The sequence below is a fragment of the Lissotriton vulgaris genome, chromosome 1_1, assembly GCF_964263255.1.
Source record: "Lissotriton vulgaris chromosome 1_1, aLisVul1.2, whole genome shotgun sequence".
Classification (NCBI taxonomy): domain Eukaryota; kingdom Metazoa; phylum Chordata; class Amphibia; order Caudata; family Salamandridae; genus Lissotriton; species Lissotriton vulgaris.
Window position 1 is genome coordinate 856,768,113 of NC_141685.1, and position 24,844 is coordinate 856,792,956.

The 24,844-nt window shown below is 45.5% G+C and overlaps 1 protein-coding gene across 2 annotated transcripts in view; it reads left to right on the forward strand.

Annotated features, from left to right (window-relative positions):
* The window catches only part of LOC147748027 (cytochrome P450 2D15-like), a 513,923-nt gene that overhangs the window by 24,983 nt on the left and 464,096 nt on the right, over nt 1-24,844 (forward strand). Inside the window, exon 1 of one of the 2 annotated variants that reach the window (XM_086958006.1) lies at nt 17,596-17,972. The exons of the other annotated variant lie outside the window; for it this stretch is intronic. Within the exon in view, the coding sequence (XP_086814132.1) occupies nt 17,613-17,972 (360 nt within the window). The 5' untranslated portion in view covers nt 17,596-17,612. Of the gene's footprint in view, nt 1-17,595; nt 17,973-24,844 lie in introns of those variants that run through there. 2 annotated transcript variants of the gene reach the window in all.

Below are 24,844 nucleotides of genomic sequence, written 5' to 3' on the forward strand. Positions count from 1 at the left end.
TCAACCAAAGTCTCTATTTTTCTCTACATTTGTTTTTGCCAAATCCTCCTGGAATTGTCTATGGTTTTTTGTGTTTGTGTGTAATCTCTTACATTTACTTATATATGTTTTATGGGCTTGCATAACTACAGATCCTTCCTTATATGCTTATTTTATAATTATATTTTCATCATTTACTACATCTGTTACGGCTTTTTTTCTTGCATCTAATGTTTCTAAGGTAAAGAAAATTCTGATTGGTGGCTGACTTCTTGCTGGGGCACAAGTTTGTGTAGAAGACAAAAGAGGTACGGTGTTCCTGGGTGGCAAGTTGGCCACCTGGTGAGTACTCAGAGTGGTGGGAAATACCTCCTTTCGGAACTAGGACCCTCACACACCCAGCAAGCTAGGTGTCATGCTTCATCATCTGGGTCAGCTCCTCGTGGAGCCGGCACTGCAATGCTCGACGGGCACCCATAAAGGGGCTCTTTATCAGAGATCTTTTGTTCCTTGCCTTATAGGTGCCGTGGGTGTGAGGGACCTGGTAAGATGTAGATGTGGTGTGTGGGTTAAATCAGGTAAGGGAATCCTCTATAATTACTTTAGTTCTGGAGAGGTCACAACCTGATTAAAAAGTAAAAAGAAAAAGGAGGGCCACTATTTTGTTTTAATCTGACAAAAATTACGCTCTACCCCTTAGTGGTCAAATGTGTGTGTCTGTGCTCTAGAAACATATGTAAGCACAACAGGAACTGTCCATTAAAACACATAGAAGCCATACATAGATATATATTGCTCAGTGGCACTTGCCACTGCATTATGTAGTCGTAGTTAGGTCAGAGTTTCCAAATGAATCGCATTTTATATTATTTATCCATCTCTGCTCCTTTCTGAAAAGTTTCATGCTGATTTGTCATGTTGAAGGTGCACAAAAACATTAATTTCCAATGTGAATTCCCATTAAAAACTATACTCTCCAGTACAGAAATAATGGCTGCAAGAATTACACTAAATTAGCCAAAAAGTTCGAATATTTCTCAGAAATTGTGCTTTTTGAGATTTTGGTGTAAATCCATGTAGCAGTTTTTTGGGGACTTTGCATTTAAAGAGGAGAACAGGGTGGTCATGAAGGGGTTAAAAAGTTGAGCACATCTGGATGTGCAATATTAATTTTTTTGATTTGCTTTAGACTGCTCTCCTGTAGGAAAGTGGGCATTTGTTGCAATACCTCTCCCCACTGTTTGCCTGGTTTGTGATGCAACTTTAACTGAGGTGAAATTGGTCTCTGCTAACAAGGTTGCCTGTACCAGTGTTTTTTCCATAAAAATGCACCACAATTGGCCCAACTTCAGCTACCCATGTAAGTCCCTAGTAAATGGTTCCCCTGGTACCTTGGGCGTGGGAACTGAAGAAGGTCATCTGGGACTGCAGCACTGGTTATGCCACCCCAGGGACCCCTCACCAACGCTATGCACTCTGCCATTGCAGGCTGCATGTCTTGGTGCAGACAAATGTGAACAGTCGACATGTCACAAAGCCTTGAGTGCCATTCCTCCCATACACTGCAAAAGGTATAGGTGAGTCACTCCTACTGCAAGCCTTTAGCCCTAAGGCAGGGTGTACTATATCCTATGTAAGGGCATATCACCATGAGCCGATATGCACCTACAACATCCAGTCTAATTGGAGATGTTGTAAACGCACAGGGAAGCCATGGGAAGTATACGGGCTGGATTCTTGTCAACACAGGTTTCATAGCTCTGTGATGGCTTCACTGATTTCTAAAGTGTTTGATACCAAACGTCTTCTTTTAAAACATCCTCACTTATTCCAGCTGTGGATATATTAATACATTTACACAGGAGACCCTTTCAGAGGGTCCCCCAAAAACCTACCAAGCACTGGTGTGGGCCCTGACTTGTTTTCTCTAGCCTGCCACTACCAGACATGTGTCTGACATCATGGGGTGAGCGCCAGTGCTCTCAGAGGGCAGAGATAAAGCCTGCTTTGGTAGGAGGTGTCTCACATCTCCTCCAGGACAGGATGACCTTCCCGGGTGGAAAGCTTCAAAGGCGATGCCGCCTTTGAAATCCAACCCAGGAACCTCCAGATAGTGAGGGAAGCCAAGCCCCCTTTTCTGCTCCAAGGCAGGAACAATATTTAGATTAGGAGGATGGACACTACTTAACCCACCCCCACCCCTTGGGTGGTGCAGGTAATGTGAACCGCTCTCCTGAAATTCCCCATTCTTGAGATGGTGGGAACACCTTCCATCAGGGCTAAGGTAGTGCCTCTTTCCACAGGAAGTGGTCACTAGAGGGTGTAGACACCCTAAAGGTAGGCAGCCCATTGGCTACTACCTGTCTCCCCTTGTAATGCCCCATAAGTCAATATTTAGGTGGCATCCCAAGACTTAAACATCAGATTTGACGGACAAGGGAACACCAGGACAAAAAAGACCCGCTGCATGAGAACTGAAGCCCTGCTGCTGAAGAAGAAAAAGGCACCAAATCCTGCATGCTGCTCCCAGGATTCGATAATCCCTGCTGCCGTGTCATCCTGAAAACTGAGAGGACTCCAAGAACCCCAGAGCCCTTCTAGGCTTCAAGAAATCCCAGAGAAGGTCCCTTGGAGTGAAGGTATCACTCCCCTGCATACCACAGGCACAGAATCTGTGAAGTCCGGTTTGTTGACTTGTTGTTCTCCAACGACCTCGACGCAGCACCAATGCAAGAAAAGGTACAACAGTTCTGAAGAGTCAGATATGTCTCTCCACCAAGTTTGGAGACACCAGGACCTACCAGAGCCATGGCGCACTAATACCCGGGGTACCAGGCAACTAATGGCAAACACCAAGAAGAAGAGCCCCTTCCAGACTCCCAAGCACCAGAAGAAAGCACCCATCGAGGGATGTAGAGACATCTGAGCCCTACTTCCTGAGTGGCCAAGCTGTCCTGAGATCGTGTCTCCAAGTTGCCTTCTCCTGACCGCGAGGACCCCAAGATGCACAATGCCCAGCTGACCTGTTTGTTCTAAACCCAGCTCCACTGTCCCCAGCACTGACTAACCAGTTCTGCTCCCGTGTTCCCCAGGCCCTTGCAACCTCCTCCCTCTAAGGAAACCCACCAAACTTACCTGCAAGCCCCTTTGTGCAGTGTATTTTCAAGTGGCCCCCTTTATCTTTACACACCAGTTTCCAAGAAGCTCAGCACTCTGCTACTTGCTGATCCAGGATGTTCCCAAACTTCTCCAGCTGGAACTCTGGACCTGGTTCCGACATCGACCTAAAAGGAGAAGGTGAACATCTTGAAAGCATTGCCTGAATTTCTATGCATTAGTCTGTTTTTTCCCTCTTGAATCCTATGTTGCATAATTGCACATAGAAGTAATATATTTATCAAAGTTTGCAAAAACATATCACTGAAAGTACTTACCTTTGAACTGTGTTCTTGGGCTTAAACATCATTTAAAAAATTGGTATTATTTGTTATGAATTGGTCCTGGATTTATTCATTAACCCCTTCGCTGCGGCTGCTATTCTGCCGCAGCGCTAAGGGGGTGGGGCGGCCACGCGGCGGCTCCATACTAGTGACGGAACCGCTCCGTCACGGCTCGCGGGTGAGCTGTGCTTGTGACGGAACGGTTCCGACACGAACCCGCCCGCCCATTAAAGCGTCAGCGCAGGCGCGAAATCAGCGCCGCGCGGGCGGGGCGAGCGGGCCGTGATGGAACCGTTCCGCCACAAGCACAGCTCACCTGTGGCTTGTGATGGAGCGGTTCCGTCACAAGCATGAAGGGGTTAAGTGTATGTTTCATTTATTGTCACTGGGTATACGACAAAGGCTTAACACTACCCTCTGATAAGCCTAACTGATCACCCACACTACCACAAAAGGAGAGCTACTATTATCTACTTTTACCTCTGCATACCCATTGGGGAGTCCCCAAATTTTCTACATAGTGCACTTCATTTTAGTACTCTGTACAGAGAGCCAATATCCTACATCTCCTCTGAGAAATGTGTAATAATCAGGATCAAACCACTATTTAAATATAGCTTTGACACTAGAAAATACAGATTGTACTCTGTCCTGTGTATATATTGTATGTATTTTGGTAAGTGAGACATTTTTCTCCAGATCATTTTTCTTTATATGCAGAGGAAGGTCCCTTATTTCCCCATAAAAGGTCAAGTGAAGTCAAATGGTCTTTTTTCGGATATAAAATATCCATAAAAGTACAAGTCATCACTGCCTATATAACATACATTCATCAATATCAATAAAAATACAAAAAGGATTAAAAACGGGATAGGACAATAATCGGGCAGTCGATAAATAAATAACATAAAACCAGATATGCAAGATGTAGCAATAAAGTGCAAATAAGCGCAATTTTTAACCCTACTAGCAGCATTGTTGTGCGAAAAGCAGATTTGTAAACTTTGGACTGAGTGCAAAATAAGCAAGTGTAACATACGAGTAAATAAACTAAACTAACACACATATGCTAAGTCCAAGTCAAGGAGTAATGACAAATGTATAACAATTTTAAGGTGCGTTCATGGAAGCTCGTGAGCACAACACTGCTCGTAGAAATGAGCTCACTCGAAAAATCATATTGTCACAACCCAGCTGTAGTATTTCCTGGTATGCCAAAGTATAATCAAAAATCACATTTGCCTTGAAATAGGGGATTAAATATTGATTAGTATATTTTACATAGAATTACAAGCAAACAAAAAATGTAACATCGTATGTTTACAACCAATGCCACATGGGGAACATGTCTCCTCCAGGTTACTATCAAAACCAATTGGGAAGCAGATGGAATATTTTATGCTGTTATCCCTGAGGTGAAAAAGCAAACTCCTGTTCCATTTTCCAATATTTTTCCTAAGATAATCCTGTGGCATCTGATAATTATTACTTAATGACCTCAGGATAGGAATGTATCTAATGATTGAGGGTTTGCAAAACTCATTTTCCTTCTTTCTTCACAATACAAATTGCATAGTGCCCCTCTCACAGCTTTTAAATCTAGACCATCTACAGTTAAAGGAAGATGAAAGGCATACTCTAGTTGTACGCTGGCCAAGCTATTTTGCACTGCGGACAGCCAGGGTATACCTCTACCTCCGTCACATTTAAGGCAATCTGTGATAATTTCTTGGGTTAAAATCGCAGCTGGATTTCGCCATATCTTTAGCCAAAATAAAGCAGGTCGCGATTTAATAAAATCCTCCACATAATGTAAATTGAGTTCTTTATGGCATAGGTAGGTAGTTAATGAAATTTGAGCCCCTAAAATCTTTCTACAGAATCTATTTTCCTCCATTTTTATTCCATTACAGTTTACATGCCCCCATACTTCGGCACCATAAGTCGCCGTAGGCAGGCATTGAGTTTTATAGATCTGTAATAGTGGCATCACCACTTCTGCCTTCTTGGGCTGACGCAGGCTAATAACAGAATTAATTGCCTTACCAAGTTTACTTCTACCTTGAACTATGTGCGAACGCCATGATCCTGATTCAGAAAATACTGAACCCAAATAAGGGAAAGTGCTGGTGCTTTTTAAAAGGTCACTTCCCGACAATATGTGCTTAATAGGATGCTTTTTTGGCCCACAAGACATTATATATGATTTTTTAAAATTGGTGCAAAGTCCTAAATCCGCCATGAAGGATACAAAGCCTGAGATTAAAGTGCGTAGTGCATTTGGAGTACGGCCGATTAGGACCGCATCATCCGCATAAAAAAGTACGGGGTAAAATTGACACTTAATTTTCGGTACATCCCGCGTTAATTCAGACAGGGAGTTTTTAAATTCATTAATGTAAAGAATAAAAAGCAAGGGGGCTAAAACACACCCTTTTCTCGCCCCTCTGCCAATTAGGATGTCCCTAGAAACCTCTCCTTCATTATTGATCCTCACCCGTGCTTTCAGATCTCTGTGCAAATACGCCAAAAAGTGCACCAGTGAAGTGTCCAAACCGTAGTTTAAAAGAATCTCCCATAAATGAGAGCGATCAACAAAACCAAAAGCTGAAGTTAAGTTCATAAAACCTAGATATTAAGGTACTTTTTTAGCAATAGTATATTTTCCCAGTATAAGACTTAAATTTAGGCACTGTTCAACAGTTCCAACACTACTCCTAAAACCCAACTGGCAACAGTTTAAAATTTGCTTGTCCTCTGCCCAATTCCTGATTTTATTAAAAACAACCCTGCCCAAATTTTTTAAAGTGTTATCAATCAAGGATATTGGGCGATAACAACCAGGGTTGGATCTATCCCCTTTCTTAAAAATGGGCACAAATATACTTATTGACCAGGTTTTTGGGGTTGGGGTGTTGGCCAAATTATTAAAAACATTGCATAATAGAGGGGACCAAAAATCCGGTTCAGATTTAATGAGATCAATTGACAAACCATCTGATCCTGGGGCTTTATTCCCTGCGCTATGATGTATAGCATCTTCCACCTCAGCTAAGGATATTGATACATTAATAACTGGGGGATAGCTATCAGTGCTTATTATATGGCCAGTATATATTCTTGAAAAGTGTTCCTCCCATGCCTTACTAGATATATTAAAATTTAGGGGAATAATGTTCAGACCCGTAGCCCGCATTGATTTAACCTCTTTCCAGAACCCGGTTACATCTTTGAGATCAGCTGCGCAAGCAAGGGAGTTCCACTGGTCCTTTAATACCTCCTCTGCGCGTATTTTAGTAGCTTTCTTATAGCGTTCTCTCAATAGTCGGATTAGTGCCATGTCCCTGGGTTCACAGTCTAATGTGTTGCGGAGAGCCCTATTGGCCCGAAAACAAGTACCATCAAAGCATCTGGGGTTCTTGCCCTGACTCATGACGGGTTTAGAGATCTCATGTTTAATCCCAGCACATAGTTTAGAAAAAGCCTGAACTATCTCAGTTCCTGAACATGTATTAGATAAACATGTTTCCACTAACAATGGATGAGATTTTATGGTACGGGCAAGTAAGACTTTATTGTCTATGCCCTTCCAAATTACTTTCTATTTATCTGTGGATGCCTCCAGGTTTTTCGCCCCTATTTCCAATCGTTTTTCATGTTTGTTAAAAAATCTAACAATTGTTAAAATTGGATTATGGTCACTGTAACTTGTGCCTAGTACTTCAGCCTTGATTAAGAAATCCTCATGGGATGAAGAAATAAAAACATAATTGATAGTAGTTGAACAACCGCGTCCTCTGTAAGTAGGCAGTACGCATTTCTCTGATTCACATCCTACTTTGTCCATTACATTGACCAGATTGCGGGTAGACAAATAATTAGACAATTCCTCCCCTCTTCTATAAGGAATTATGCGGGGAGATGTAACAACAAGGTTATCTATTCATTTGTTCAAATGGGCATTGAAGTCCTCCCCCAGACAAATCCATCTAATTTGCCATACCTTTCCTCATATACTAGATTATCAATAAATTCAAATAAATTGTTAAAATTCCTATTGGGCAGTGATGTAAAATCATTATTATAAAAATGTAGTAAACACAAAGTAATTCCTAGTGGAAAAATCAGAGCCTGAAATTTCCATCGTTCGTCTCTATGGGTTTTATATTATTGTTTCCAGTAATCTTTATCCATATTGATAATCCACCGCTTCGTCGGCCAAATTCGGGACTGGGTACAATCTTGTGGGCAAACCCATCAAGCAACAAGTCTGTAGTGCACCAGGTTTCTTGAAACATTAAGATATCAAATTAACTAACAAAGTTAATCCACTCCATTATGTTTAATTTAGCTTTTAAACCTGCAATATTCCAGCTAATTATATTTAAGTTCTGATTTAAGGATCGTGGTTCAGGAATCACAGGACAAGATGCCAGTAATTTTACCAGGCTGATTTCTATGGGGGTGTCTATCATTCTAGATTCGGCAGTAGCCGAACAGTTCAATAATGGTCCCACTTGCCCTTCTACAATGTTCAAAGATCTATTTAGTGGTCAGTCCTGCCTCTCCAGGTCAGATAAAACTGTGTACCTATTATATGAGGAGTATAGTGGGGTGGCAGGGTTGTATGCTCTCTGTTGAGGTCCTCAGAAAAAGCCACATGGTACTAAGGTGATATTTGTAGGACCATTAAACTGATCAAACAAAGCTTTTAATAACCATTTCAACAGAGAAGGGTGCCTCAAATTCACGACTATACAGTCTCCCGTGATGTTTTTAGTCGAGGATCCCACCCAACCCACCCTAGGCGCCATAAAAATATCATTGGCAATCTCCCACCCCACCCCCTTATATTTACACAACTAATCAATACATTTATTCTTAAGCTGGTCCCAAGACTCATTTTGATTGTCTCTAAGGGGGTATACACCAGTTAAGATTATTGCGTAAGGGCATGCCTCTGGGGGTAGATGAAGAACATCCTCCGCATGTTTTCTGACCTGTGGCACAGTAATGAACCTGTTACTTAAATCTAAAACTTGTTTTGCCCGAACTGACGCAGGGACTACAACCGGGTCTACTATCGGGGGTAAATGATTACTTTGGGGCCCAATTTCTGCAGGTACTTTCTGCAGTGGCAACATACTGGCTCCTGTATTAGGCACATATTTAACTGGTAAACCGTTAGTATTCCCATTACATTTTTCGCATACATTATTGGTACCCGGCAATGCACATGTATCACTTCCCCCTTGGGTTCCTTTACTAATTGCTTCCAAGTCCTTTAGAAGCCTATAGCCCCTAACCTGATCGATGATAGTAGTCCCTTTTCTCTTGGCATCCTCTTTCTTCACTAGGTTTTCCAACCTGTCAAGTCGTTTAAAAATAACATTAAATTGTTTGTCCATTAGAGTTTTCAAATGATTAAAAGTGGAATCCACTATGGTTTCAATTAGGTTTCCATTAGACCGGTCTTGTATACCATTTCCCGGTGCTGGCTCTGTTTGTGTACAAGCAGAAGGCTGAACGACTTCTGTCTCAGTCAAATCTATGGTACTATTGTTAGGTTGTACAATAGGACTAACAAACGACGCAGTGGGTCCAGTAGTTCCTCGTGTCCACAGACTCATAGGTTTTGGTTGAGATTTATTGCGGGGTGGCTGTTTCCTCTTGCTTATAGGTAATTTTGCACTGCCTCTTTTCCTTTTCCCCCCCACACTCTTAGTCTTTATAACCGCGGATATAACATTGTCTATGACTTGGGGTCGCTGCTGGGAGTCAAGAATCTCTGTTATATCATCATTATTCGCAGGGTCCTCAGGTACATTTCCGCGATAAACAGGATTAATTATTGTTATAGCTGGTGATAATGGGAGAGCGGCCAAAACACCACCTTCCTATAAACCAACCGGTGGGAGTTGATGTGATGTAATTTGGCCCATAGAGAGTCTTCTCTCTGCATTTTCCATCTCTATATTAACCATATTCACCGCACTTTCCAGCAAATTTTCAAATGAAGATGTAGTGGTGGTAGTAATCTTAGGAACTGAGGTAATAATAGGGGTTATGCGTTTTCCCATTGTGAACTTAGGTGTGCTCACTCACAGTGGACTGCAACTCAGGGGGGTGGCCCAGCCCGGCCTCGTCTGGCCCCGGTCGGCCACAGACAGCCCGCCCTTTGCCCGGGCTTAGCCAGCGCGTTCCCGCGACGCGGGGGCTCTGTGGAGCTTTTAGCGCCTCCGGGCGCAATGTGGGCGTGGGCGGCTTCCGCTCTTGCCGCTGGGGCACCTAGATGTTGAAGTCCTCCCTCCGTAGCCACGCCGCGTGGGTGGTGACTGAGGCAGCAGCGGTGGCAGCGGGGGAAGTCGTGTGGCACTGACAGCAGACTTGCGGCAGGGAAAACAGGTAAGTAGTCCCACTAACAGCACGGGTAAAAGCCTCAATTCCCCCGCTTCACCGGGGCTCTGTGGAGCTTTGAGCGCCTCCGGGCGCGATGTGGGCGTGGGCGGCTTCCACTTCCGTTGCTGGGGCAACTGGATGTTGAAGTCCTCCCTCCGTAGCCGTGCTGCGTTGGTGGTGACTGCGGCAGCGGCGGCGGCGAGTGAAGACGTGTGGCACCGACAGCAGACTTGCGGCAGGAAAAACAGGTAAGTAGCCCCACCAACAGCACGGGTAAAAGCCTCAATTCCCCCGCTTCACCGGGCACCTGTGAAGCTTTGAGCGCCTGCGGGTGCGATGTGGGCGTGGGCGGCTTCCGCTTCCGCCGCTGGGGCACCTGGATGTTGAAGTCCTCCCTCCGTAGCCGCGCCGCGTTGGTGGTGACTGCGGCAGCGGAGGCGGCGAGGAAAGGCGTGTGGCACCGACAGCAGACTTGCGGCAGGGAAAACAGGTAAGTAGCCCCACCAACAGCACGGGTAAAAGCCTCAATTCCCCCCATAAAAGGTATTATCTGTATCTTTACGATTTTTCTGTATTATAAGTTTTACATTTTAGTCAAGATCTTCACTTGATTCTTAGAAAGTCAATAAAAATTAAGTTTCGCAGGAACTATACATTCAGATATCCTTTTGCTTGGTTTTGTAATTATTTTCTAAGGACTCTGTGAAGGGTATGAATGATTTTATTGTAAATTTATCTATGAAGGAAAGTTCATCAATGATGCCAGATGCTTTTTCGTCTTTAGCCTGCTCTTATCTAATCCTTCTGCTCTTATTTACATATTTATAGTGTTCATTTGGCAACGTCTCTTTGTGACTGTTTGCTAAATGTAATTAAAATTCTTTCTGATGTAATATAATGGTGCGTCTAATTTTCCATATGTACCTTATTACATTTTAATATTTTGTAAAGTGATGTTAGTTCTATGGAACTGGTCCAAAATTCAGTTCTACAGTATAAGTGTAAAAATAAATTCAAACTCCCTCATTTTATCCAGAGTAAAGCCAGCCTTGCTCTGACAGCACCATTTTTATTTTTATCATCCTGAATTTCAATTATACCATCATTAATAGAATCACAATTGTTCACAATTGCTGCAGTGGATGATTTTGATCGAGTATCGGAAAGATGTTTTGGTAGCGCAAATTGAGAACTCATATGTGACTATAGAATGGCCTACTGTTTTGTGGAAACAGATACAAATCTGTATAAATGCTTTATAACAGCAGAAAATCCACTTTATCTACACAGCAATCTAATGCAGCTCAGCCTAAAAGACTTAGGGGACGAATAAGATGTCAGTCGGAAAGACTCCAAACAGCATTTGGTTTGTTCAAACCTGATACGGAACCCGCATTTCCGATTGACTTGGAAACATTTCCAACCTACAAATTACGATGTTAGGTCTCTCCGACGCGGGTCAGACAGTTATTTGTAGAAATCGAGTCGGTCAGAGAAGACTTGTACGGCTCTATGGACTGCATTTCCAACCAAGCGATTAGATGTCAGATTTGGACAGCCTTTCCGAATCGGTTTGTCCGACATGTATTGGCTGTTGGAGTCTGACTTCTCGGGGCTGTAGCAGGCCGATCTTCACCTGGAAGGCTCCTGTTGGGGCCCCTGGGGGCACCAAGAGGACCCCCTGTTAAACCATTTAAAGTGTGACAGACACCATGGGGTGCCCGTCACTGGGTGCAAGGTTTTCCGCAACCACCCTTTTCTTCAATGGAAGCCTTTGTAGTTGGTCAGAACACATCAGTAACATCGTTCAGGGTCAGTCGTACTCCCCGAATCCGATTCGGTCCGAAACCCTCCCAAAACTGAGTCGGTCGGAATGCTTTCCAACCGACATCGTAAACAGCCCCTTAGTGAATGTTCAGGACAAGAAATATGCATTACATATTTATTTGTTTTATCATTTTTTGTTGCATATCTTCAGAGTTCCCAGGCGCTTTGCAACATTATCATAGGATTGACCTTTACATTTCCTAAATTCAACGGTGCATTCATGCATGAAATAACTAAGTACCTTATAGGCAAAATTTTGTACAAAATTGTTTTCTAATGTAATGAATGGTGAAAAAACTTTCTATAGGCTGGCCATCATGCGAAGATGTGTATATTACAATAATAGTTAATTATACAATTTGCAAGAGCTCTGATGTGAAGTCAACAATCTGAAGTAGCCAACTTGACTCAAATAATCAAAAATAGATTGCCTTGCTTTTTTTGCCATACGTAAGATCATCGAACATTGTTGTGGGTCAAATAACATGGCTTTTCAGGTCCAGAATAGCCATACTGTTCAATATGGTCAGTAAGAAATGGATCTCATTGGGCTATGAGTTATAATAAAAATACATAATTTTAATTTCAAGGAAAATTACATTTTTGACATTTTCCCAGAATGATAATCTGTGTTCTGCTAATGCACATAATACTCAAGCAACATGTTGAAGTGTTGATTTGCTTGTCACCAATAATCTTTTTTATTGTTTTTTGTAACTTCGAATTCAAAGTCAATCAATGTTTCTTGTTAAATTACAAAAGCTGTTCAATGATCATTAGACTATTGATGGCTTACAATTAAATTAGCATGTTGCCACCCAGTCAATAGATCCATCATCAGCTAAAGCTGCTGATAAAATTGAGAAAAGCTGGAAAACAAAACAATAAAAACAATTTGTGCACTTTGTAGACTCCTTGTTCAATTTGCCAAAAACTTGCAGAAAGTGAAAGTCACTTACCTTAATGTTTTCCCAACTGTTTGCCATGTGTATTTAAATGTTTAGAAACATAACCAAAATGTTGCTGTTGCTTTCTTTCCAAGAAATGTTGGGTGTATTTGGGTAGGAGTGATGCCCTTGGCACCGTGCTCAAGAGCATCAATTTACTTTTGAACAAGGAAAACATGCGCCATCTAAATGCAGCATACCTAAAGGCAGTGCTTAATTTGAGCCGGTGGTTTCCGGTGCTTAGCACTGGCACTTAATCATCAACACTAGCGATTTTCTTGTTTGATGATGTTTTTATTCCGCATCCACAGCGCTTAGATCATAATTGCACTTGGCGCTGTTACACCGCTTATAGGGATCCCCTACTTTGCTGGAGAGCCGAATTTGGGCTCACAAACACTCACCGGCCGTAATCCCCCCGGCGCAGACTTCCGGCGCCATATTGCGGGAGGACAAGGTCAGAGGTCTAGTGCGCAGGCCGACTTGGGGACTCAGCGCCATAAAATGAATGTTACCTCCCGTCAGCGCAGCGGGCGGCGCAGCGGGTGCGCCGTTGGCACGCCGGAGGCGTGCCAGAGGCAAGCCCGTCTGGGCCCGTCCGGGCCAGGCCGGGCACAGGGCCAGACACTATGCCCATTCCATCTGAACATCGCATTGGGTACTCGCGAGATGAACTCCTTCATTTACGGATTAGATCAACCCCTTCAAAATCATTAACATTCTACCAGGATGATCCACTTCCGAAAGACAATCGCTTGATGTCGAGGTATGTGAGCCTGGCTCTGCTTAATTGTAGATCTATACCTAAACACTGTATAGAAATCAATCTACTAGTTCAGGACACTAATGTGGATATATTGTTCCTTACTGAAACATGGCTGTCCTCTAATTCTGAGGCAGACATCCTGATACAGTTTCACAACAGAACCCAAGGGAAGGGAGGCGGGCTGGCCATAGTTCATAGGGATACGTTTATTTGCAGGATACACAAGGGTGGGATTTCTGACTGCGAAAGTGTTAACTTTAGCCTTCAAATCACGCCAAATAAATCTCTATCCGGTCTTTTTGTATACCGCCCCCCCGGTAGCCTAGGGCACTTTGTAGGCTCTTTGTTAGAAACTACAATTACCTCCTGTGCTGCGTCACCTAACTTCATTTTACTAGGGGAACTGAATCTTCATTTTGATGATTCCTCCGACAAGATAGCATGCAGTCTTAAATCGGAGCTAAATGCGTTTGGACTTCATTTAAAAAACATTGAGGCTACTCATACGAAGGGACATCTTCTCGACCCGATATTCTCAAATATCCCTCAGCTAGAAGTATCTCCCTCTCTCCCCTTACCTTGGTCTGACCACTTCCTGGTCCCGTTCGCATGGCAAACTAATACGGATTGCCCACAGGTACAGGTGCCTCACACTCTGGAGAGAGCATGGCCCAAACTCTCCTTTGAAAGCTGGACCCTTGAACTAGAGCATACTGCCCCTCTTTCTGACCCTGACCCAGTAAAGGCTGATATTAATTTTACCAATTGGCTGACTAATACCCTTGACTCTGTGGCACCTAAGAAAAAAATGGAAAAGAAGAGTAGGCCCTTTAAATCACCATGGTACTCTCAAGAACTTAGAGATCTAAGAAAAATCTATAAAAACTTGGAACGTAGGAGGAGGAAAGATTGCCCCCCCCCCTAATAAGGAGAAATACAAAGCAGCCATGAGGACTTATAAATCAGCTCGGAAAACAGCCAAGGCTTCCTTCTTTGAGGAGAAAATTAGAACGCCCTCTAATTCATCTCAAGAGACATATAAAATAGTAATAGATCTTCTTAAAATTCCTAACCCTCCGATGGTGCAGGACATCGCACACCAGATGCAATCAATTAGCAACATTCTTTGAGAATAAAATATCAAACATCTTACAATCTCTACCACAAAAGTCCTACACTTCTGTTCCCGCAGATCTCACTGCTGCAATTTCTGGCCCGTCTCTGGATTCCTTTGCCCAGATATCCAGAGAAGACTTCCAAACTGCTCTGTCCACCATGAAGAGTGGATCCCCTAATGATCCGGCACCCATGTATATTCTACAGTATGTGGGACCTACCATCACCCCCTTGGCTACGGATCTCATTAACGCCTCATTTGATCAAGGGGTGGTTCCCCCTGGTTGGAAGCAGGCAGTAGTAAAGGCGCTACTAAAAAAAACAGAACTTGACCCCCTAGATTTAGCCAACCTCCGACCAATTTCTCTGCTGCCAGGTCTTAGCAAGATCGCGGAGAAAATTGCAAACCAGCAACTCTCCGCTTTCTTGGAAACCAATAGGTTGCTTCGCACTTCTCAAACTGGTTTCCGCCCTGGTCAGGGCACTGAGACCGCGATATTAGCAGTGGTCGAGGAGGCAAGGTGCATCTTAGATTCGGGAGGATCGGCGCGCTGATCCTCCTGGATCTAAGTGCAGCATTTGATACTGTGAACCATAAGATCTTAGTCCAGCACCTCTTCAATCTAGGAGTAAGGGGCACAGCATTGCTGTGGCTTACATCCTTTCTGAAGAACAGAACCTTCCAGGTCTGGGAAGGAAGCGCGCGCTCCAATCCATTTCCCCTCCAGTGTGGGGTGCCTCAAGGCTCATCACTGAGCCCTACTTTGTTTAACATTTATATGGCTCCCCTGGAAGATGTGGTCACTCCATTTGGGATTAAAGTTGTTACGTATGCAGACGACACCCAGCTGGTCGTCTTGCTTTCCCTGGAGAAGAGTAACTCAGAAAACCTGCACAACTGCCTTTCCGAAATTTACGCATGGATGTGTGACTCCCGACTTAAATTGAACGGCAAAAAGACGGAACTCATGCTTCTGGGCCAGCAAGTGACATCTCTTCCTACCTCCATCTGGCCCTTGTGCCTGGGGGATCTCCCTGCACCGAAGAAGGAACTTAAAAGCTTAGGGGTGTGGCTTGAGCAGGACCTCTCCCTTAAAACACAGGCCAAAAAGACTGCTGGCACCTGTGTGGGCTTACTCCATTCAGCCCATAAGATCCTCCCCCTACTTACGGCACAATCCAGAAAGTTGCTTATTCAGGGTCTAATCCTATCCAGATTAGACTATAGCAATGCCCTCTTTTTGGCCGCTCCAGAATCAACTATCAACATCCTTCAGCGCGTCCAGAACTCAGCGGCCAGGCTGCTGACAGGCACCCCCCAGAGATCATCGGCTAAACCGGCACTCAAGGCCCTCCACTGGTTGCCAGTCCGGGAAAGGATTACATTTAGGTCCTTGTGTATCACCCATAAATCCCTTCAGGGCAAAGGGCCCCCTATCCTTGGAAACATGCTCTATCCCTATAAAGCCACCAGGACTCTGCACTCCGCCCATGGTAACTTGGCCACAGTTCAAAGAGTTAGGAAGGCCCGAACTAGAGGCCGCTGCTTTTCGGTCAATGCCGCGACCCTGTGGAACTCCCTTCGGTTAGTCTTCGATCTGAACCGAGCTACCTGAAATTTCGTAAACTCCTGAAAACGCTCCTGTTCCCACAGGATCCATAACAAAATCCTATGCCCCCCCCCAGTTCCCCTTGGCTGTCCTCTGTACTCCAGCGCTGGGACGCTCCCGGGCAGCCATGCGCTTTATAAATCCTTTTTCATTTCATTCATTCATTCATTCATTCATTCATTCATTCAGTCATTCATTCATTCATTCATTTTCATAAGCACCAGTTAAGAACACATTAATTTACAGGGAGATTAAGTGATTTGCCCAGAACCACAGGATGTTGAGCCAATGCTTAGACTCAAAGCTGGTTTTCCAGCTCCTAAATCGGCAGCTCTTGTCATTACACCACACCCTCTCCCCAATTTAATGGTTAGTTATTGGTTCTGTTTTTGGCGACACTAACAGGAAAAATGGGCTGGTGCCAGCTGCTGCCTGATGAGATCCCCAGGACTTTTTTTTTTTTTTTTTTACAGAGTAAACCACTGCCTACCTAGAGGCAATCTCATACACAGCACTGTGAATACGTAGTGCAATATAAAAATGTTTTTACAAAATGCATTAATAATCCATTCGGGTATGGTCACTCCTACTTTTGAATTTTTGTCCTGAATTTTGACCCTTTGTCCTGACGTTTTTTTACATCCCTGTCCCGAATTTGCCGCCATGCCGGGTGGTCCCACTACTGATTAGCCCGTTGTAAAGCTGTTCGTTGGAAAGCGGTCTATCATGCAGCCCCAAGACTGATCACAAACAAGAAGAAATTCGGCCCTATCACCACTGCACTAATTAATTACAAATGGAATCCCTTTAAGAATTTGACATCACCTATCTTTCATACGTTTAAAAAATTGGCTGAAAATTCCTATTCCTGAAACTGCTGGCCAATTATCTAAACTGATTTATTTTGTCTCAGCTAAAAGGGGGTCCCTACTGTATATTCTTGCAACTTTCAGGTAACAAACTCATCGAAGGACTATCTGTTAATTCACCATATCTTGATACTGCTCTCTGTAAACCGCTATAACATCCTCTTGGGTGAACCCTGCCATATATAAACATTTAACTACATAAAATAAAAATAGGGTGAAAGGAACAAAGTCTGGATTTAAAAAAAGCAGACTCAAATAGAGCAAGATGACAGAGACGGGGATGAAATCCGGTGAAATTGAGAAAATGCAACAAAAAGGAGAAAAACGAAACAGACAAGTATGTAAGCAGGCAATAAACAGTGGGGGGGGAAGGGGGAGAGGGGGCAAAATGAAAAAAAATTGAATGACACCAAGGGAAAACAGAGAAATAAGAGATCGTTGTGCACACAGGAATCCGCGAAAACAGAAAAAAACTAAGGGCGAAAAAGAAAAATAACAAGATGAAAGAAAAACATCGCTAAAGGGGGAGCGAGGGCTATGACGAGATAGAGAGAAAGGTTGTCAGAATAAGAAAAGGTCAAACTAAACAAGCCCGTGTCATGGATAAGACAAAGTAAGGAACTAAAGGGCGAGAATAACAGAGAAGATAAGCAAGAGCAATGCATTTAAAGCGGAAAGCAGCAGTGGATGGAGCAAAGATGAAGGGCGGAGCTACGAGTTCATACAGGGCAGGGCAGAGTCCTGTTGTGAAACACAGAGCTGAAAGCACAGCGGAGTCCGGAAGAGAGGCGCAGAGGAGTCTGGAAAATATGGAGTTGCTGGCTGCCCTCAAGAGCCTGCTGGCCTCCTGCTTTAACGCCCCTTCTCTGTTCCTCTTCTTCATCACCTTCATCCTCGTTGTAGACTTCATGAAGCGCAGGAAAGGCGGGAGTTCCCACCCACCCGGCCCTCCGTCCTGGCCCTTCGTCGGGAACATGCTGCAGGTGGATTTTCATAACCTACCCAGGTCCTTCGATAAGGTAAACTGTGGTGAGGGGGAGGGGCTCTGGGAAGGGAGAGGCAGGAGAGAGGGGAGGGGAGGCAACCAGGCTTTAAAGCTCGTACAACGCCTGGGGTAGGACCGGGATAAAAAATAGACCCAAGCAAAAGCGGCCCCTGTTAGCAAACAAGATAGCTAAAAAAAAAAAAAAGTCCCACATTTGGAAATCAGGCCAGTTTTGAACTTTTAAAGGCACGCTGTATTGGTTTTGTGCGATGTATTGGAGACTGCAACTCTCCAAAAGGGGTCATTCTAGCCTTTGCTGTAAAATCGGTCAGTGAGTCTAACGTTCAAATTAAACTTGTTTATAACACCATGTCAAATATATGGACATTGGACACCTCTTATTTACAGCGTTCTCAGGTTTCCAATGTCCATGCGAGGGTAGTTTACCAAGTTGATGTTTTTCTTGTGCAGTCTGGGACTTGTAGTCCCGCTCATCGCCTTATAAAATCAACCCTCCAGATCCGGATGCAAAACAAAAACCGGCTTTGGTGGTCAACTTCCTATTATCACTTTGCCCGATAGTTCCACACGTATCGACACCATGTATATGGTCCGGGATGCCCGCCACCCCTTCCACCACCAATCCCAATGGTAGGAGAGAGACACATTTTGAACTTTTGGAAAGCAGGGGGGCCTCGCGACCCCCCCAGCCGTTTTTATTAAAATATGAAACAAAATTTTAAACTTTAAATTAAAAACGTTTCATTTATCATGTACAAAATTCAACTTTCATTACACTTGATGAAGACAGGTATCCAGGATAACCTTAACAAATCTCTAATACAAAGATTTTCCTAACCGAGTCTAACATCATGACATCATGCATTGCATACGAATTTTGTACATCCTATCGTTAGGGGCCAGCGACAAGGTCTTAACCGGTGTCAGATCCCTATCACCAAATTTTCTGCCTTCACGTGTGAGTGGCGCATGCGCAGAGGACTTTACCCTCGTATCCAACCGTAACTTCCCTTGTCACCATCTTAAGGACTTCCGAGTTCCCGTGCGGGGTAACCGTAAGAAGGACAGCGTGGACTCCCCCCCCCCCCCCTTTCCCCGCACTCTCTTCCGCCGCAGCAGATATCCGACCCCCGGGAAATTCGTGGGAGGGGCATATAGCCGTCTCCCCCTGGGAGGGGCCTTTGGCCGTCTCACCCTGGGCGATCAAATCCGTAATGTGTGCCGCCCCCCCATGGGAGGGGCCAATGGCCGCCTCCCCCCGGGCGCTCCCCTCGATAATGGGTGGCGCCCCCACTAGGGACCTTGAAATCACTGCTCACCGATCATGACCTTACCGCCACAGGCCAGATAGTTGACCGACTATCTGGCCCCCCAACAACTCCTATAGGTCATGTCTCCTCAATCCCACTATCCAAGCTATCATGTCTCCTATCAATATGTCATTTCCCACCCTGGACAGGTGTACCCCATCATCTGAATAACAGTGGTCCCCCCAGATGCACCCGTGAGGTATACTTTGAAGGTGGTTAGATCGAAACAATTTCTCCATTTTCTTGTTGACCCTCTTTACCGAATGGTTCAATGCTGTAGTGGACAACCCACCCCTCCATACCCTCCTCGGAATCATGTGTGGCCAAGCTATTGTGCACCTCGGGAGTGTCTTTGCTAACAAACTAACTGCTGAGTATGTGTTCGATTAAAGCCCGTCTGCCCAACCTGACCAAGTCATTGCCCTCAATGTGCACTATGACTACTGATGGCGGTGACCTGTGCCGCCCTAACTATTCTTCCACAAAACTTTGCAGGCGGTCAATACACAAACCGCCCTTCCCATGGAAGGTCACCCTGAAACCATATTCCTCAGATGTGTGAATCGCATCACCTGCCCTGAATATGTCTGCGGCCCGTCTCACGTATGAGTGGCCCACGACCCAGACCACTCGTCTTCCATTCCTCGCTCCTGAAGTGGTGGTTATCTGATACTGGGCAGGTCCCAATTTCCACCCTGCGTCACAGGCTCGTGAAACTGTAATCTAAACTCTAGGAAACCAATGTTGCTCGTCAAGCCACTTGCCTCCCACCATGCTGGCCACTTCTGGGCCGACCATCGATTACCAAGGATCGCGCCAAACCCCACACTGCCCGCAGAGTCAGTCCATAGACCTAACTCTGTTGCTCCAGAGTACCCGGCCATTGAAATTCGCCAGGAATGCCAGCCAAATGAGCATGTCCTGGCGAACCTCTGCCGACAGTCTCGTGCGATGGTTCCCTTCCTTGAGGCCAACCATGGCCTGGGCAATGGATCGTGAGAAAGGGCGAGCCATCGGTATAACCCTCAGCGCAAAATTCAGCTGTCCCACTGTTTGCTGCAGTTGATGCAGTGTCACCTTGTCGTTCCTAAGACATTGTAGCAAGGAGGCCCTGAATTTGGCGATCTTCTCCGCGGGCAGACGGAAGCAACCCTCCACGGAGTCTAGTTCAATACCCAGAAACTCCAGGGAGGTAGTTGGCCCCACTGTCTTACCTGGCGCCAACGGAACCCCGAAACCCCGCATGAGCACGCAAATGCCCGTGCACAGTCCCGAGAGCCCGCCGGGCCGAGAAACAGGAAATCATCGAGATAATGCATCACATGTTGGTGCCCTGAGGCCCTTGAGAATGCCCACTCCAGGAATGAGCTAAACATTTCAAAGTAAGCACAAGAAATTGAACAACCCATCGGTATGCACATATCCATGTAGTATTTTCCCTGGAATGCGAAACCCAACAAGTGCTGATCCTTGGGATGCACCGGCAGTAATCTAAATGCGGATTCAATATCCGATTTTGCTAACAGTGCCCCGGGGCCTAGGCGATTCAACATGACCACTGCGTCATCGAATGATGCATACCTCACATTGCAAATGCCTGCATCGATTGCCTCATTCACGGAAGCCCCCTTTGGCGCAGACAGATTATGTATGAGCCTGAACGCGCCCGGCTCCTTCTTGGGAACTACCCCGAATGGGGAACACACAAAAGTGGCCGCTGGTATTTCACCAAACGGTCCTGCAACCCGCCCCAAGCGAACCTCTCTTGCAATTTTTGTGGCGACCACAGTCGGATTGTGTGTAACGGACAGTTGGTTCCTGCATACGGGAGCCCCCGAAAATCACCCGCAGGGATGCTGAAGCCATAGGAGAAGCCATCCCGCAGGATCCCGGCGGACACATGCTCAGGGTATTTGCTCAGCCAGGGGGTCATAGCCAAAATCTCCACGGGCGATTGCTTAGTCATCCGAGCCACCGTGTCAATCCTGCTTGGTACCCCCTTTCCCCCCGGTAACATTGCCTCTTGCTCGGCAGCTAGTTTCGGGGTGGGAGTTGTTACCACAACCTGCGCAGGCATGCCTGAACCTGCATGTTCCCTGCGGTCTACTACACATTCTCTTGTTAAAATCCCAACATACCCCTCGCTTGTTCCCATTCCCGCCCGATCTCGACTGAGTTTCTCCCCCGTGGGCTGGTCGAAAGGGCTGTGGTTGTTTCTGCTGAAAAGCCCTGAAACCATTCGCACTCGACCCTGTTCCTGCCGCCGAGCCTGGCGTGAACTGCGCATGCCATGATACAGTGTCCAAACAATCCCAAGTCAACGATTCATTAAACTCTTTCGCTTTTCTAAACAACACATCGTACCCTTTCCATGCGTCCCCCCCCATATTTCTCATGGAAGCCCGTGATCCTGCTCTGGTAGCAAGCAAGAGGTCTCCCAACAATTCTGGTGTTTACTCACCCATAATTGCCACAAACACAGAAAAAGCCCTGATCCAATTCATCATAGACTCCTCCACCCTGAATTCTGCCATTTTGGCCCTCCATTCACTTGGGTGCAACCATTGCTTCTGGGTTTTGGCATACTCTAATTCACGATTGTCCGTCAACAATGAAAACATACTAATATATTTGTTTGCCCACACCATCTCTTTCGTGGCCATCGGAACATGTTGTGCCAGGCATTCCCGCCTTGAAGGCACAGCGCCCTCCCCCATTATTGGGAGCGACCTCTTACCATTTTCTGTCGTACCTCCGGTTGTGTCCGTCGCCTTATTCTGTTTCTCGACCGCGGCCGTGTTCGTCACCTGCAGAGGAATAGAAGGCACGTTCCCTGCCCCAGAGCCCCTTGCCTGCCTGAGTTGGTCGATAATTTGCCTGGCCTCCTCTGCTGGATCTTCCGCCGCCGCCGCGGATCCCCCCGCTCCCTTCTTCAACCAAGGCAGTACCGCCGCTAGATGCATCGCCAGTTCGGGGGGTACCTGTTCCTTATCCAGTGGTGTGATAATCACAGGGATTAGCAATCCCCCATCCGGTGCGGGCACCGGGCTGGCCACTGGGGTTACTGGGACCAGCAGAACTTCCATCGGGACCGGGACCTCGCTAGGACCCCTTTTCTCTTTCTTCTTTTTCCCGTTGTCCCCCCCTGGAGTAACGTTTGGCAAAGCAGGCCCCACAATCCTCTTAGGTCTCCCTGAGTGCCCCGCCTGAGCTTCCACTTTCTTCTGGAGTGCTGCTAAGCTGCGACCCAATCGGTCCACTTTACCAAATTTCCTGTCCATTGCCGACACTTGGTTTACCAGTGTGCGAAGCATCCGTTCCATCTCGGAGCTCTTCCCATTCTTCTTTCCAGGCATATCCGACGTTCTGTTTTTCTCTCTGCCTGTTTTCCAGCAGCTCCTCGGATCCCAGATACGCCTCGACAACTGAAACAGAAAAAACAACGACTACCACGTTAAAAAAACTGCTGCTTGTTCCCTTGAGGGCTCACGAGTGACGAGTGGTGCAGCCTTCAGAGCGCGGGAACAAGAGGACGCCTGCTTGGACCCCCGCGCCTTTTAACTTGCAGAGGGGAGCCGGGGCGGCATCCCCCTCCCGCCCAAAAGTGCACGGACTTCCGGGCGGGTGTTAGGACAACCCTCTTAGGCGGCGGGGGCGTGCTCCAACCACGCCACTTTGGGCATACCGGCCGGGGACACGCCCCCCCGCCTGCAAAGGTTTCCCGGGCGGTCGGGGCACCCAGCCATACGTTCGGGGTGACCGAGAGGTCTCCCCTTTCCATGTGCGGAGGGAAGGGTGGGGAGCAAGCAATGAGTCATTGAGTAAATTTGTGAGGTTAGATTCCATAAGCTCATTTTCTAAATTAAACCCTTTTAAAAGATATAACTCCTACAGTTTTGGTCTGATTATTCTGTCATAGTACTTCTGAGTTCCGACCCATTTACCAGCCATAACTGTTCCCTGTTGGCACGTTTGGACAAACGAGATATTGAAAGGGGTAACTGTCATACAGATGGAATGAACTAGTCTTAAAAGCTGACACACCAGTGGATAACAATAGTATCCACCAAGGTTACTGCCCAGTGACCACCTAATTTCAACAATGTAAAGAAAAGGTCTCACAATCTACTGCTGCTTGTTCCCCATTATATGAAAATATTGGGTGGTTTGGATTAAACGCAATACAGTTAGCAAGTGCTATAAAAACAAGCTTTGGAAAAGTCAATAGGTTTCACCTAGGGCCTATTGGCTTTGACCAGGGGTTTTTGTCCTTGCGGTACAGCATCCCCAAACCTGTGCAGCATTACTAAAAAAAAAAAAAAAGTTAAAAAAGAGACGGTATGATGGTAGGCATGCCATATTTTAAGTGTGCGTACTACTCATGCGCAAACTAACATTTTATTTACAAATTTGGATGGTTTTAAAAAAAGAAACACAGACATGCTTCTAGTCTGGCTTTAAAGGAATATTGTATGGTAATGCGATGCATCACAAAACAAAGTGACGGATGGAAAGCTTGAATTCGTTCAGACTCCTCACCCACACACACAAGGCTCTCCACGACCTGGGCCCCAAGTACCTCAACAACCGCCTCACTTTCTACACGCCCACCCGCCAGCTGCGATCGACCAGCCTCGCCCTCGCCACCGTCCCACGCATCCGAAGAGCCACTGTCGGAGGAAGATCCTTCTCCTACATGGCCGCCAAGACATGGAACTCCCTCCCCATTCACATACGGCTGACCAAGGACCATCTCTCCTTCAGGAAGCAACTCAAGACCTGGCTTTTCGAGTAGTAACGGACTCCTCCCTCCCAGCGCCTTGAGACCCTAGCGGGTGAGTAGCGCACTTTATAAATCTGAGTGAATTGAATTAATCTCAGCCAGGACCCCCTTTAAGGTGATGCTACCGGTGCAGCCTCAGCTGGCGCTGGCCTCTGGAGGGGGAGGTGGCGTTTTGAAATAACGTATGGGTTTAAAAGCACACACTGCAGAATTTCTTGTGTGTGGTACAGGTTTCAGGCAACAATAAAAATGCAAATATAACTCTGGTGGTTAATGTTCCTGCTGGAGAGAGATCCAGAGCAGAGCAGAGGGTTAATATGACTGCTAGAAAGAACGTGTACCATGGGGATCACATAACTATTTTATGTATATAGCTTAGTGGGTTACTGCTTTTGTTATAGAGATCTGTTTCTTATTTGTAGTTCGTAAATTGCAATTTTGATTTATCACATTGACCTATGAACTGTAAGTAAAGAGCTGCATGCCATATGCAAGGCATTGGTTTGGAACTTTATGTTTTTCCCAGTCTTTCGTTATCCTAATGTTGTTAAAAAGAGTAAGTTTGGGTAGAAATGCATTCCTATTAATAAAGCCAAGCCTAACCACTGTGGTGTGTTTTAAATCCAGAGTATGTGCTTCTCCAAACCAAACACTCTTAAAATACAATGCTTACTAGTATGCATATCATATGATTCCTACACCTTAAAATCCTTATTCTTATGAAACATTTTTATAGGCTGACTAACACATGTATGAATAATTGTCTCTGTATAATGTGTGTGTGATTTGAAG